The sequence below is a fragment of the Coccinella septempunctata genome, chromosome 4 (genome assembly GCF_907165205.1).
Source record: "Coccinella septempunctata chromosome 4, icCocSept1.1, whole genome shotgun sequence".
Lineage (NCBI taxonomy): Eukaryota > Metazoa > Arthropoda > Insecta > Coleoptera > Coccinellidae > Coccinella > Coccinella septempunctata.
This window is the reverse complement of record NC_058192.1, coordinates 39267031-39283385: the sequence shown is the minus strand read 5'-3', so window position 1 is coordinate 39283385 and position 16355 is coordinate 39267031. Positions and strand designations below refer to the sequence as shown.

Below are 16355 nucleotides of genomic sequence, written 5' to 3'. Positions count from 1 at the left end.
AGACTTTTTCAAAATATCTGGAAATTTACCGGAAGAAACAGATATATTCATTAAATGAGCAAAATGACCAGCAATGGAATCGGCAATGGATTTGAGAACTCTCACTGAAATGGAATCAACTCCAGTACATTTCTTGTTCTTAAGTGCTTTGATAACATTAATAATTTCATTTTCTCTGACTGGATGGAAAAAGAAATTTACATTCAGTATTTTTGAAGTGGTGCATGATTGTGATAGCGTTTTCCCATAAAACTCCATGAGTCTGGTGTAGGTTACCGTAGAAAAATGGCTGCCAAACGCCTCAGCTACTTGACCTGAATCCGTACAAAGATCTCCACTCAACTTCAAAGATATTCTCTTATGAGCATTGGGTGATTTTCCAATTTCAATATTAACCAGTTCCCAGACAGTCTTATTTTTCTGATGTGAATTCTCAACTAGATTACTATAGTACCGCCGTTTAGTATTGTCAAGTAGTTGATTGTAATAAACTTTGGCAGACTTGTAGATTAGTAATGACTGCTGTGTCTTCAACCTAGAACGCATCCAATGAAGATTCTTCAAATGTATGCTGAAGCGTTTAATCTCTGGTGTTATCCAATTCTTTGAGATATTATTATTACTAGTAGTGCGCCTCAATGGACAACATTCTTCAAAAATTGATTTGAGAGTGCCAATAAAATAGTCAAATATAACATTAATGTCAAAATCTGAGTACACTTCTGAAAAACTGGTATCTTGAATACGAATATTAAAATTATCAAGATTATATGAAGTAATACGCCTATAATGCTGTGGCTTGTCATTAACTACCGTTTTAAAAAGAATAGCAGTACAATATTCAAGCGATAAAACTTTATGATCAGCAAGATTTGCCTCATATACTGTAGTTTTACAAGAATTTTTTTGTGCATTAGTCAAAATATAGTCCACAGTTGAACTAGTTGTTTTCCCTTTACTGTCAGTAAATACCCTAGTTGGTTCGAGCGATGTGATGTGCAAATCAAATCAAAACAATCAAGAAAGTCCTGAAAAAGGCATTTTGACCGAGAATTCATTTTAACAAAATTAATGTTCAGGTCTCCACATATGAAAAAATTTTACATTTTTCCAGACATTGTTGTACAACATAGATAATCCTTTCTAAATAACTTGAGATCGCCTGAAGGCGGCATGTAGATACTTAGAATTCCTATTTTGAGGTCGCCAGCGTTAACCTTCACTCCACACACCTCACAATCCATTTCCAAGGATAGTCGGGAGAAATTAAGATCAGAGGCTTGTAATTCACTTTTCACATAAACAACACATCAGCCTCCGTCCTTGTGTAACATACGACAAAAACACGAAACTTGTACGTATCCTGGAATAACCATTAGGCTGATGTTATCCTCAGAACACCAATGCTCCACAACACTGACCATATCGGGACTCTCTGTCGCCAGAAGCACCTGAAGACTGCTGAGTTTATTTGAGATACACTGAATGTTTATTTGTAGTATCTTCAATTTAACTGTTGATCTTGTTTCATCGCTCTTCGATGAAAAAAAACACGGACATTTGCACGATTGGGCCAATTAGTTGGAACTAGGGCTTTATCGTATTCACTATCTGGAATAGTAACTTTGAAAGAGGAATAGCTTTCTGGAAATCGTGATTTCAGTAGTTCACATTTTACTTGATTTGAAAAATTTCTATTCAGAAATTTAAGTAGATTATCTGCCGTGGTGTCCGGTTTGAGGTTTGATACGTGTAGAAATTTCATCTTCTCAATACCTTCCACCGTTGAATCACCTGAGCAACTTCCAACAACCAAAGTACTTTTTGATTTTCGCTTTGAATTTTTGTAATTGACGTCTGTCCATTCATTTTTCGATGGTGTAGATTTTTCAATATCGACAGGTAATGCGATATTAGAGTGGATGATTGTATTTCTTGCATTCACTTCTTGTGCATTCTCTATCGCTTCATTCAACTGACGTACAGTAAACAGATGATCATCATTATTTTTATTTTTATTTCCAGTTACGGTTAACCCACAAGGCTCATCAGTTACGGAACGCCTTATGGATGTACCTCCACCAGTTGATTTCATATTCCGATCTTGTGATGTGACAACAGGTTTAGCACTGCTGTGCTGTATTTTACTCACATGTTTATACTGTTTATTTTCATCGTTGGAATTGTCTACATTTTTATCATCATGTACCTGGATGACATTTTTTTTCGAGGAAGAATTATTATTCATTAGAAATTTATTGTGATTCTGTAATGCTTCAATCGCAATGGCTTGATTTGCGATTATTAATTCTTTCTGGATTTGAAGTTCTCTCAAATATTTTATTTCCATATGCAGAATATCCATATATATATATATATATATATATATATATATATATATACATTCTTTGGCACCATCCCTATTTTTCAAATCGTCAAAAGAAACTTATGTTAATTCAATACTATTTTCTGCACTTATTTAGCGAAATGACCGACGAACATATCAGGTGACGACACGTTTCGTCGCGGCGCGCTTCATCAATAATGTGTTTCCGCCTTTAGGCAAATATGCATTAGAGACTCTAATCTCGAGAGACTATTTTGCCGCAGGTGGACACGTACAACTTTGTTTGAATTGACGGAAAATCAAAATTCTCACTTCTAACTGATATCAAAAATGGAATGCAAACCTATATTTTCTCAGACATATTTCATATTTGAAACAAAAAGGTCAGCAAACGCCTCGTTATAAATATGCAGGGTGCCGAAACAATTTTTGTCCTCAAGAAATGTATTTATGTATGTTATGACATACATATTATGCATATACATGCATTCTTATTCATGAAATAACCCAAAGAATAAGTATTTTCCGTATGTAGATGTAATGCTGAGAAAAAGTTTGCATTATACAAGTTTTGTGATTGTTTCACCATAAAGATCGAGAAAAAACTGTGTCTAGAAACAAATAAATTCTCTTCTGTCGAATTGGAATGAAAATCTTTGGTAAATAGGGGAGTAGGCGTACTTTGCTTGAATGAGGCGTGCGTATCAATTCAAATATGTATTAGCTGAAAAAATCCATTAAAAACATATACTTAGAAAATAGTTACTCGTCACTCGAAAATAACCCTTAGCAAAGAATCAAAGTGGTGTAAGGAAGTATAGTCCCTTAGTATCCTCAAATAATAGCCAATATTGAAATTTGTTATGCTATACATTTCGGATCTTATGCAGGAAAAACCGATTATCGTAGGCTTCTCCCAGTTCAAGATGCTCATGTGATTTCGTAGTTCCTCTTCAGCGGATTCAGACTCCATTTTTACTTCACTCGACGAAGAGCATATATTTTTTGGCGTTTTATCATCTCTTGAAAGATTGCTTGAGATATGCCTTTCACGTAGGGGAAAGTCGGATAGCACCGGACAGCTGGTATCACCGGACATTCCTACCTCCTTTGAATGGCAAAACGAATTGATTCTATGCAAGCACAAACATATCTTCAGTTGACCTGGATATTTTTGGCCGTTTAGGAAATAAACGTTAAATTGTGAATTGCTTTCAAATCTTTCATTTCTTAACTTATTGTTTTACCTATAATGTGATGTTGTGACGAGCATAATAATTTCGCTCAACTCCGTGTTGATAAACGTGATTTACGGAACATACCAGGAAACGGTTTTGTTTACTCATGTCGTATCAACAAAATATTACAAAACAACTAGAGGAAGTTGTATTATCCTGACATTGAATGAAAATCACTACGACCAAGATTTTATCAAATTTGACGATATTTATTGCGAAAAAATACGAGGTGAGTGGCAGACCGACTCTGGGGCTGTTTCATTTGTGTTTACTAAAAACAAACTATTATTTGATATTTCAGCCTTGAAAAAGAATCACACAAGATTCGAAACGTTGGCGATGTATTAATAGGATACAAAATAAAACTTGTCCAAATTCCTGCAAGAATTATTGTATATTGTTAAATTGTGATTTCTTGTGATTGACACACGGACAGAATAAATTTTGAGGCCTCTCTTCTCTTGATGGTATGGTAGGTTTTCAGATGGTCCCCTAGGCATAGTGCTAGCATTAATGAGTAGTGAGAATGAAAACGTGTACAAATACCCTGCATTTCAAACATCTCCCCAGTAAATGGCTAATTGATTTCAAGTTGCATGTCGGGTGTCACCGGACACAAGCATGTCGGGCATAACCGGACAAAAATAATTTCAATATTTTGTTATAAAAATACCGAAGTCTCCTCAAAACCAAAATACTCCAACAAAGATCAACGAACAAGATACTTTATGCTCAGCACAATCCACCAATGTTACACACCAATGGTCAAAAAGAAAATATTTTTGATGAACGAATTCATCAAAAATAATTTTATGATACTCTCGAAGAAATTTTGCCACTTCCGAATGCTGCAGAAGACAGAATAGTTAAAAAAAATACTTGAAAAAAGTGCTCACTTGCACTCCATTATAAATGAAGAGGAAGAGGAAAATGAAAATGAGGCTAAAGGAGTAAAAAAAATTTGAACGAAAGTTTAAATCAAAATGTTTTGAAACTGGTTGAAAAAAAAAACAAAAACTAAAATTTTCATCCAAACGAAAAAACACGAGAGCAGAAAACTCATTTTCTCATTTGCCATGAATGTTTCGAAGAAGACTGGATCCAGTGTTGTCAGCAGAGACAACCCAAGGTTGTATCTGGTTGTGAGTGTAATGAATTGGTCTATGAGGGATGCTCTGACGTAGAAAAGGGTCATTCGTCTTATAGGTGTGATAATTGTTGAACTTCAGCTTTTTTCAGCAGTATATACAATTTTTATCGTGTCCGATGTTACCCGCTAGTCTTGAAGAATGTCAAAATGTTCACTTTATTTTCTTTGAACTATGTATGTTTATTTGATGAAGTGTATGTTTGAACCTTTTCAGGACATGTGAAGTATATGTGGAATAATCATTTCAAACTAAGTTTTTTGGAAGAATTCGAGAATAAATTAGTTTTACTATTTTTTCGTATTATGTCCGTTACTACCCGACTTCCCCCTAGTATGAAATACACAAGCGATTTTTCTGTTTATTTCGAAAGATATAAAGTGCCTTGGAGTTTTCCATAGAACTTCTCAAGGAAAATGTCTTCATTATATTCAGATATAAATAGTATGTCAACCCGTTGAGTCACCACATAAGGATCAATCATCGAAGTAGGCCGGTGTTCTGGTTGCTAAACCAATATGGATATTTCGCATGAAAAAGATATTATAAATCACAATCAAATATACATAGGTTCAGTAGTTCGAGCTATCACTACAAACTAACATACTCACAAACTCTGCTTTTTTATGTTATATAATATCAGAATATACTATAAATCGAGAATTGTTCACACTTACGCTTTGAAAATGTAGGCTATCAAGACGGCAACAACAATAGCTAGTAGCATTAAACTGGTTCCCAATCCAACTAGCAATATAGGTGTCCCGGCACTGCTTTTTTTTGCGTTGATACTAGCTGAATTTTCATCTCCAGGAAAATGAACTGAAACAGGAACTCTGGAGGATTTCGGCGGATGACCATTATCTGTTGCGACAACATCGAAAGTCACCAATCCTGTTCTTTTCACTTCATCTCGAAGACGTAACTCTCCCATTGGGGTAATGAAAAATGATGTGGCATTGGATCCCACCAACGTTAAAGTTATTTGATCGTTTGTGTCTCCATCTGCTGCTTCAATTCTTCCTAAAAGTTCTTTTGGAATTCCAGAGGTATAAAACTCGTAGTGGGGATATCTGAAACGGGGCTCCCATTCGTTCACATCTTCAACGGTTATATTTACAACACTTGAATCGTTCTGAAATGATACAAGATTTCAATTCAAATATTGACTGTCTTTGTTTATGAGTTATATGATCAAATCAAGTTTCTAATGCAGAAAGAAGTCTTGCAATCCGCTAGTTGTATAAAAATTGAGCCTGAAGTAATGGGGGCCCGACTCAGATGGAGCAGCCAGATTCTGAGGTTACAAGACACAAGACTCCCCAAAATAAATCTGTATGATGAATTCACAGAGGGAGCCCGGAAACCAGGAGGCTAGTATAAGCGGTTTAAGGATATACAACATCAATCCCTAAAATCAGTTGATGCCAATCATAATTGGGAACAACTAGCGTTAGACAGGTCACAGTGGATGTCTTTGGTACACAGTTATAATGGAGACTCGAGAAGGATATAGCGGCGGCCAGATCTGGTTGGTGACTCTCCATGCCCAGAGTGTGGAAGGATCTGTAGGTCACGGTTGGGTCTATTCAGTCACAGGAGGGCACACAGTCGCAATTTACCCTGAGAAATTATAAGACTGTCCGCAACGTTTTTGTTTTTGTTTTTTTGTAGATTTATTCTCGCTAGCGGGATACAGCAATGAATGAATGAATACTAAAGAAACTGAATGGGTGTTTTACCATTAGGTATACACACCAGGTTCACTGATCTCCACAATCTACTGTAATAATGAAGCACATGGAATGGTAAAAAGCTTATATTTATCAAAATTATGTTATTTTATCAATCTGTGCATCCAACAACTGTAGGTGAAATATCACAAACTGTAACCGTTCTCACTCATTCATATGGGTGTCTTTAAAACCGCACTAACGGTTTCATCCCACGACTCTAATAATAAGGAGAATCTTTTTTGTAGAAGCGGAAACAAAGAGCCATATAGAAAGAGCTATATTCAATAACGACAATGATTTAACCTGACCATAGTATGTTCGGCTTATTTTGAGTGAGTAGAGGGATGATTCTTTCAGTATTCTCCTATCGCTACATCAATTCTATTCTTACGTGTCAGTCGAGCTGTGTGCGTAGTTTGAACGGAAGTGTTATAACTTATATGACACGTTCTATATTCTATTGAATGAATTCTAACTAATGAATAATTCCAAATTTATATTGATATCAAATAATTGATTTCGTTTTTATTTTACAGTATGAATCTCTGGAGCTGAAATCTTACAAATTGTTGAAGATGAACAGTTTTGAGGGAATTGTAATTCCACAGATAATACAGATGGAGATGTGAATATGTTCCAAGTGCAAGACAGAGTAACTGCTACTGAAGCTAATCTAGATAATGGAGATGAAAGTGAACCGGAGGAGAGTGATCATGAAGAAATTTTATTTATTTTTATTTATTTATTTCATTCAATAAGCGAACATGACACTGATAGCGAATTAAAATGGATGCCTGATAACGAACAAGTATCTACTGAATGTAAAAGTGGAGAGAAAAAGACTAAAGAACTTAGGGAATAAAATCGTCAAGCTTTCCTTTCCTGCATTTGACTATAGATGAGATGCTAGTTCCATTTAGGACCGGTTTTACAATCGAAGGTTAACCTTTGTTGAAGGAAATTTCACGGGTTAGGCGTTTTACCATCACAATCATAGATAAACCTGAAGTTAAGATGTCTAAAACTATGGTGTAATACTAATAGTGTCTTTATTTGGAAAAAAAAAACAAAAATACACTTGAGGCGAAGTCTAGCATAAGCTACTCCACTTAACTCTTAACAATTCACAAAAATAAAATGAAAAAAAATAAAGAACACAAATGAAAAAACAAAAACAGAAAAATAAAAAATTACAGAAATATACAATGAACCGAAAATGAAACAGAACCAGAAAAAAGAAAAAAAAACCAACTCCATAGCTAACACTGGTTCACAAGCAGCTTCATCTTCATTTCCTTTTTTAATGATCTCATAGAAATTGTTTCATGCGAAATTAAAAATTCGTTGTGCAACTTGACCGCATTAAAGGTGAAAGAATGCTGAAACATAGCTGAACCAAATCGAGGCAGCATAAGCCTCCCCCCATGCCATATAGCCACATCGTGAACATCCCGTCTGAACACCAACTTGGCTATCAAATAGGGAGGAATGTCCGTACCCAAAATACGATGTACCGAAATGGTCATATGAAGCCGGAAAACATTTTCAACCCTGATCCACTCCAACCTATTTATTCCACTGCTAACCCCCCTATCGTACTTTCTCAAACCTAAAACGAAGCGACAGCACGAATTTTGCATTTTCTGCAACCTATATTTTTCGACTGAATCTGGACATGGATAAAAAACTGTCAATCCGTAACTCAACTTAGACAACACTAAGGTTTCGCAGAGATACTTTCGTGATTCAAGGTCCAAAAAATGTCGCTGTCGATACAAATATCGAAGTTCCAGGAAAGAACTCCTCAGCAGAAATGAGACATGCTCCCTGAATCTCAGCTAACAATCGAAAAATATCCCAAGGTTTCTGCAACAGATGGGGGATAGAATTGTATCATCGCCCATTTTGATGTCAAACTCCGCTTTGAGCGCTCTCGGAAAGAAAAGTATATAATAACATTTTTTCACGTTGATTTTCAGCAGGCCCGGATCTACGATTTTTTCTGACCGGGGCAAATATTCATGATGGCCCCCCCCCCCTTCTAAGGTTCGTAGGAAAAATCTAATTGCATATTCGTCATCACTTTCAACCCGAGTTTTTTTCACTAGTTCGAGTTCGTATAGATTACGAATATGCAATTAGATTTTTCCTAAGATGAGTACTTTGGGAAAAAAATCACTCATATTTTTTTCCCATTGTTCCATCAAAAGATATTTTTTCTCATTGTTCCATTAAAAGTTATTCTTTTCCCAAAATACTCCCAAAAATTGCATAAATAAAAAAAAATTTTAAAGTTTGTATTTACAAGGATGTCGTTTGCAACCCGCCATCGTCTATCGTTTTTACCCGCGCTTCATGAACGAAATTATTCCGAACAAAAATTTATTTTTGTAACTACATATATCGACCCGGATCATTTTACATATTAATTCAAGGTAGATCACGAATATGCAATTAGATTTTTGGAGGATCAGTATTTTGAGGAATAAATCACTTTTAGTACAAAATTTCGGAAATATTGGTCAACTTTGAGGAGATGTAGCAGCTAGAAAAAAGCCACTAGTCATATGCTGTTTAATTTTTTGGTGATGAATTGGTTCTTTGCAAATATAAAAATCCACACTTCATTCATCTATCTCGAACGGATCAGATTTTATGAATTTTTCCGCGAAGGTCCAAAATTTCCTATTTTCCATCGACCATAACTTGAAAAGTTATTTTTTTTTTAAATATCTGTTTGCATATTCGTGTTCTACGCCCTCGAATTAGTGTACAGAATGAATTCGGTTTTGATCGGAGACCAAAAATATTCTTCAGAAAACAGCCCACTTTGTATATATTTCATTTTGTGAAAACATTTAAAAAAAACTCAATTTCGTGAAAGTTTTGTATAAAACATTTTTTTGTACCTCTTTTAGTAACAAAGTTAAAGGGGGGCTCAAATTATGGTGAAAAACTCGGTATATCTATGGAAAATTTGAAAAAATTTCGATCTTACCGATTTCCACCAAAATTGGTGTTTTTACTAAGGCATAGATTACGAATATGCAAACAGAATTATGCTGAAAGGATTAATTTTTATGTTATGGTCTATAGAAAATCGGAAATTTTGGCCCTTAGTTCCAGATGAGAAGGCGATGAGTCGGAAATTCCCCAGGCAAAGAAATTACTGCTTGCGACGCAGTGTAAACATATCAGATCTTTCAACCTATTTCACCCAAGTGTGGCGGTCATTCGTAGATGACTGAATAATATGCAGTTAATTGATCCCTCATTGATTTTAAATATTTTAGGCATAGTGATGGTTTATCATGTTTCCATTCTACAGTTTCCATTTTAGCACTAGGAAATTAATTTTTTCCGAGAAAATCAAAAGTAAAAAAATTTCAACCTCTGGTTGATTTTGGATTTTGGCGCCCCCTTAGGCTGGCGCCCGGGGCAAGCGCCCCGCTTGCCCCCCCCTAGATCCGGGCCTGATTTTCAGGTTATTTTCCGTGCAATAGTGTATTATTCTGGACAAGTCCTCATTGAACCATTTGACTGCTGCAGAGACAGAAGATGGAAGGAAAGAGAGGCGAATCTGGGTGTCATCACAATAAAAATATATGACAACAAACCTAACTACTCTATACATATCCGCAATATATATTAAAAACAGCAGAGGGCCAAGAATTGAACCCTGAGGCACGCCTGTATTCCGAAAACGCATCCCGCAACCTAACGCATTGATATCTGCCAATAAGATAAGATCTGAAAAATCTCAAAGAAGATTCAACAAAACAAAAATATCGTAACTTAGCACAAAGCAACTCATGATCCAGAGTATCGAACGCTTTCGCGAAATCTAACAAAGCGAGCACTGAAGCATACCCCTCGTCTCGAGATTTCAGAATGTCATCTGTTATATTTAAGAGAAGAGTGGTAGTGCTATAACCCCTTCTGAAACCCGACTGCTGGTCAGTAAGAATTCCGCTCAGGGTGGCGTAGTCATAAATTTGAACAAATAATACTTTCTCGAGAACCTTTGACATAGCTGGTAACACACTTATTGGCCAAAAATCGGAAAGATCTTTTGGATCAGAATTCTTGGGCAGACGACTCACAATGGGGCACTTCCAAACATCCAGATAGTAACCCGCCTCAATGCAAACATTGATGATGTGCGTTATGAAGGACAAAGTAACACTGAGCGACAATATAAGCATTTTGGCAGATATACCATCAATCCCCAACGCGTTCGAACCCAGACCAAGCTCAACAGATCGAATCTCATCCACAGTTGCAAGTCTAAACGAAAATTCCATATTCGGATCGAACCTACCAGAGCTATAATATCCAGTTCCATCAGGACAAGCATTCGAAGGGCTAAAAACTGAGCGAAAATAATCACTGAACTCCTGAGGGTCAACAAAGCATTCCGGCACCGTTACCTCCGAACCAGTGTGCAAAGACCTGAAAGATTTCCAAAAAAAATTTGTACCTTGAGATCGGGCCTGGGACATAAAACTAAATTTCTCTCTCCGTACGGCCGACGTTACAGCATTGCGCAGACTAGTATAGTACCTATAATCAGCTAAGTTCTTTGTAAGCCTATATCTTGACAGGACCCTTTCTCTTGACCTCATCATGCTTTTCACAGTGGGTGTTATCCAAGGGGCAAACGGTTTAGAAACTCTTGATTGAACGTATGGTGCATGTCTATCAAATACCTCCGTAAGATGACGACAAAAAATGGTTATCTTCAAATCAATACCATCGACATAGAGAACATAATCCATAAATGAAGTGGAAAGGTCCAATAAAAAAGTCTGAAGGTCGAAGTTACGAAAATCACGGTAACGTATAATCACTGATTCGATTTTGTTTTACGTCTTTTCGGGATATGGGTATTTGAAACATTTCCTGAATCTTTTTCTTAGAAACGCAGATATTCTTTGTCATAAAAACCTCTGAACAACTTTCTTTAGTAGTTCCTCTTGAAGACACGTGCATTTACGTACAATTCATTGACATTGACAAACCACAGTATTGGTTCTAAGACTTTGCAAATGCGTGGTCTACACGAGGGTGTAAGAAGTCAATATTTGAATATTATGACTCGATCTTTGCTACTTGCTTACTTCATTATCAGAAGACTGAACCGTGGGACAAATACTGAACTGGATACGCTTCATAAGCTATTATTGTGATATATCAAATGAGACGAAAAAAAGCAATGAGATGTTTGTTGAAATATTGAGTTGTTAACGAAGTATGAATTGGATTTTTGTCGAACCGAAGCAGAGCAACAGGGATGTGAGAGCAACACGATTCCGACACAGAACATTCCTACGGATGCCAGAATTGCCTCAAACTTGTCAATTGGAAGATACCATTAATGAGTTGAAAACCATTTTGTATTCGAAATATGAGGTCTTTCGAAAAAAATATTTTGCTTCTTTCGCTCTTGCTTCTCTAGCTTTTATGGTCACATTTTTCCAAGAATATTCGCTAACAAAGTGTCATTTCAGAAAGTAAGATATTTCCTTCATTAAACGCAAATTTCCAAAGCACATGTTGCTTGAAGATCTTGTTTCACCATTCTCCCAAAATCAGATGCAGAATCTGTCAAAACGAGAAAATTGAGCTCGAAATTTTTTCCTAGCCTTCGGCAAGAAAAGAATTTCTTGGATTTGTGCATTTTCGCTTGATAGAAAGGTTGATGCCTTGACAGAAGTAAAGTAAGAAAAAATCTCAAGAATTTTTGTTGATACATATTATGTTGTTAGATCGGCAGCATAGCCACGAAACAGTGACACTCTTCAGACAAAAAACAACCAAGGCAATTTCCCTTCTACACTCATTTAAGTGAAATATGTCATCATATAGATGTGACTGCAGTTTAATCGTATCCACTCGTTGAACAAAATTCTAGGAATCTGAGAAAAAATTACGAGTACTTTTTTTGCAAGAAATCAAAGAAACAGGGTGGTTGCTTTGCAAAGGAATTCGATCAACACCTTGTAATGTTTGAATTATTTTTCCAGTGGCTCAAAGAACTGTTTTTAGGACTGGCAAGAAAACTTAACATTTCCTAGTACCTACTGAAGGTCGGATCCATTGCTACATGACAAAAGATAGCCACGACCCTCGCTCCGTCTTTTCATGCACCCTCTGTTTGTTTCCGACTCAAGCAGTAGCGTCAAATTTAGCAACCAGTTGCACAACGTAAGCAGCGGATACATTTTTCCAGGATATAGAGGCCAACACAAAATACTCCGAAGCCAGCCCGAAACTCTTCGGAAGTGGAGAAACCCCAGGAAACTGCAACCAAAGCAGTCAAAGAGACGAAGAAACCAGAGAAAAAGACGGAAAAAGCAAAAACCGTCAAAAAAGCCGAAACCAGAAAAATAATTTCTGGAATCACTGAGGAACTGGATAAGTTCACGAAAAACCTCCTCAGCACGATGATGCAGAATCTGGAGAAAGAGATTGAGAAGAAGATGCAGCAAATTATTAAGAATATTTAATGGCTGATACGACGATAAAGAACAATCTCATAATCGTCTCTTGGAACGACGAAGGATTGAGAGCCCGCAGACCCGAAATCGAAGAACTGATTGAAGAGAAGAGACCGGATGTCATAGCTCTCCAAGAAACAATACTTAACCCCAACGTTCGGATAGCATTTCCCAATTACGATATCTACAGAAATGATAGACCTAACAGCACAGGTGGCGTTGCTATACTGGCTAGAAGGAATATGGATCATCATTTCGACCAAATATTCAATGGTCAAGAAGTAAAAGCAATATCGATTATTGTGCATACCAATCGAGGACAAGTGAAGATTATTTCGACTTATAAATCACCGGATAAGGACATGCTGGAACAGGATCTAAAAATGCTACTAGAAGGAAGACACCCGAAAATCATAATTGGTGATCTTAACTGCAAATCGCAGGAATGGAACAGTAGGGTGGAAAATACCAACGGGAGAAGACTGAAGATTCATGCTGAAAAACTTAATGCAGTTGTGATAGGACCTGATATACCGACCTACATATCAAGAGTAAATGGAATACCCGATGTACTGGACATTGTCGTAATGAAAGACATCACTGAAGAAATCAGCACTGATACAATAGAAGACGAAACTTCAGACCACAATCCCATAGAATTCATAGTGGGACATGGCCCAAGAAACGAAGAAGAGACACAAACCAAGGATCGCACAGACTGGGAGAAATATAAGAATTTACTTCAGAAGAAAATCACAGAAATTCCCCAAATAAACACCCGGGATGAATAAGATGAAGCAGTTGAAAAATTGGAAAATCAAATAAAAGAAGCCTATGAAGAAAGCACCAAGAGAATAAGGAAACATATTACAGAACTGCGTAATAACAGATGGCACCAGAGATTAAGTGAACTGAATACAATAGATCACTGAGCTTGAAAAATGCAAAAACGCTTACGACGAGAACGGACAGTTATACCTCCATTGCATGGAGCAAACGGAATGGTATATACCAGACTTGAAAAAGCCGAAGCACTTGCCGACTCAATTGAGAGAGAAGCCAGAATAAGGAGGAAGAAGTGGAGGCAAACGAAGAACTGATGATGGAACCACCGGAAACCGAAATCATTCCAAAACCGGCTTCAACAACAGAGATCAAAGAGATCATAATGAAATTGAAAAACAGGAAAGCGCCGGGAGAAGATAGGATAACGAATTATATGTTGAAGAAATTGCCTAGAAAAGGAATAGCAGCCTTGACGAATATTACAAACGGAGTGATGAGGACCGAATACTACCCAAAGAGATGGAAAACTGCAGAAATGATAGTTTTCAACAAGCCTGGAAAGGAACGGAAATTTCCTCAAAATTATAGACCAATCAGCCTACTATCAGCACTAGGGAAAATCGTCGAGAGGGTTATCGCTAAAAGGCTGAATGAGGAAACAGAAATGTTGAAGATAATTCCACCCGAACAATTTGGATTTCGACGAGAACATTCGACTGAACTCCAATTGCTACGGCTCATAGAATACGTCACCGAAGGAATGCAGACCAAACAGGCCACAGGATAAGTTCTGATGGATATCGAGAGAGCTTTTGATAGAGTATGGCACGAAGGCCTACAAGATGAAAAAAGCAGGATATTCGACCAAGCTATGCAAGATTTTAAGGAACTATCTGAGGAATAGAAACTTTTATGTGAAGATAGATGGAGCAACCTCTCAAACCAGACAATTGGAAGCGGGAGTGCCCAAGGATCGGTACTTGGACCCCTGCTTTACGTAATATACGTTTATGATATCCCGAAGAATGCTAGAAATATGCACCTTGTACGCAGATGACACAGGAATAGCGCTCAGACATCGACGCCCAGAGATCATACACCGTAGACTGCAGGAAGCCATAGATGAATTACTCAAATGGTGCATCAAATGGAAAATCCAAATCAATGGAAGAAAGACACAAGCAATATTACTGCAAAAGAGAAGATTGAGGATGGAAGAAAACCCTGAAATTGATGGAGAAGAGGTTTAATGGAAATGAAGCAACATACCTAGGAGTGAAGCTTGACGGAGGACTTACATCGAAAAACCACATCAAATGTGCAGTTGATAAAACAAAAGCCGCAATGAGTAGACTTTATCCACTCATAGGCAGAAGAACTCATATGAATAAGAACATCAAGTTGACGATGATTAAAACTATCGCGCGACCACAACTCCCTTATGGATCGGCGGCATGGGGCTTCGCAGCCAAGACCCACATCAAGCGAATACAGGCCACTGAGAATAAACTCCTTAGAATGGCGATGGACGTACCCTGGTTTGTTAGAAACAAACAAATCTACAAGGACTTGGAATGGGAACCAGTTACAGAATTTATGAAGAGAAAGGCGGAAAGGATATTCGACAAAGCCAAACAACATCCAAATGAGGAACTACGAAGATTAGTCGACTATGATCCAACAGAAGAAGCTAGAAGGTCAAAAACCTACCACCGAAGACCGAGAGATCAGTTAAGGATTTTAAGTAACCAAAGAAGAGCTTAACCTATAAAAGCTATAGGCAGCATACAACTATCAACACGACTATGATCGTGTGAGAGTCCAGAAACCATAAGAGTCAACTGGTTAATAGGCAAAATGCCCGGAACCTATGAAGAAGCAGTTAAGGGTTTTTAGTGGGTCTCGAGCTCAGAGAGTGAAAATCCCCACACTGTTCCCCCTCAGGAGAGGGTGTGTTCGTCTGTTTTGCAGATTTTCCCCCTGCTACACCAAAAAAAAAAGGTTGTAAAATGCAAAATTTGATGTAAATGTCACGGACGTCAGAGTAATCTACTTCAAAATGGATACGATTAATTTTAAAATTCGGGATAAGTTCATCACATTACGAGAGGATGAGAAAGTAACAAATATTCTGAGAAACGTAACCATGCATAGATTAAATCTAACAAGTTAAATTCATTGATTTTTTTCATTCGTTTGCGCAACTACACTGAAAATCAGCTGATGATTCAAAGTGCAGTGTATCACTTCACCAAGAAACAGGTAAAAGGACCTATTAGTGCCTTGAGAATTCAGTTGAGTGTCCTCAGATTGATTCACAGCATTAGGTACAAATGAAATCGAATGAAATATAATATCCATTTTCTACATATTCTCTTTCTTGATTATTTAATTCGTGATCAATTATTTACAAATTAGTCTCAACATCCTCATAGTTTTTGAAAATCTACGTTAATCGTTCGGAAGGTATTTCACACTGATACTTGTCAATAGGTCTATTTGGCTTTGACTATGCCTTTGTTTCTAACCAGAGTTTAAACTGTTTGGTCAAACATTGTGAATGATATAAAGAAAGCTATAGAGCAAAACAAACCTGAAAA

General features: G+C 37.0%; 1 protein-coding gene across 1 annotated transcript in view; it reads right to left on the bottom strand.

Moving 5' to 3' along the window:
* The window catches only part of LOC123311114 (protocadherin-16), a 162378-nt gene that overhangs the window by 53387 nt on the left and 92636 nt on the right, over positions 1-16355 (bottom strand). Inside the window, exon 4 of the mRNA XM_044894901.1 lies at positions 5411-5868. Within this exon, the coding sequence (XP_044750836.1) occupies positions 5411-5868 (458 nt within the window). The remainder of the gene's footprint in view (positions 1-5410; positions 5869-16355) is intronic.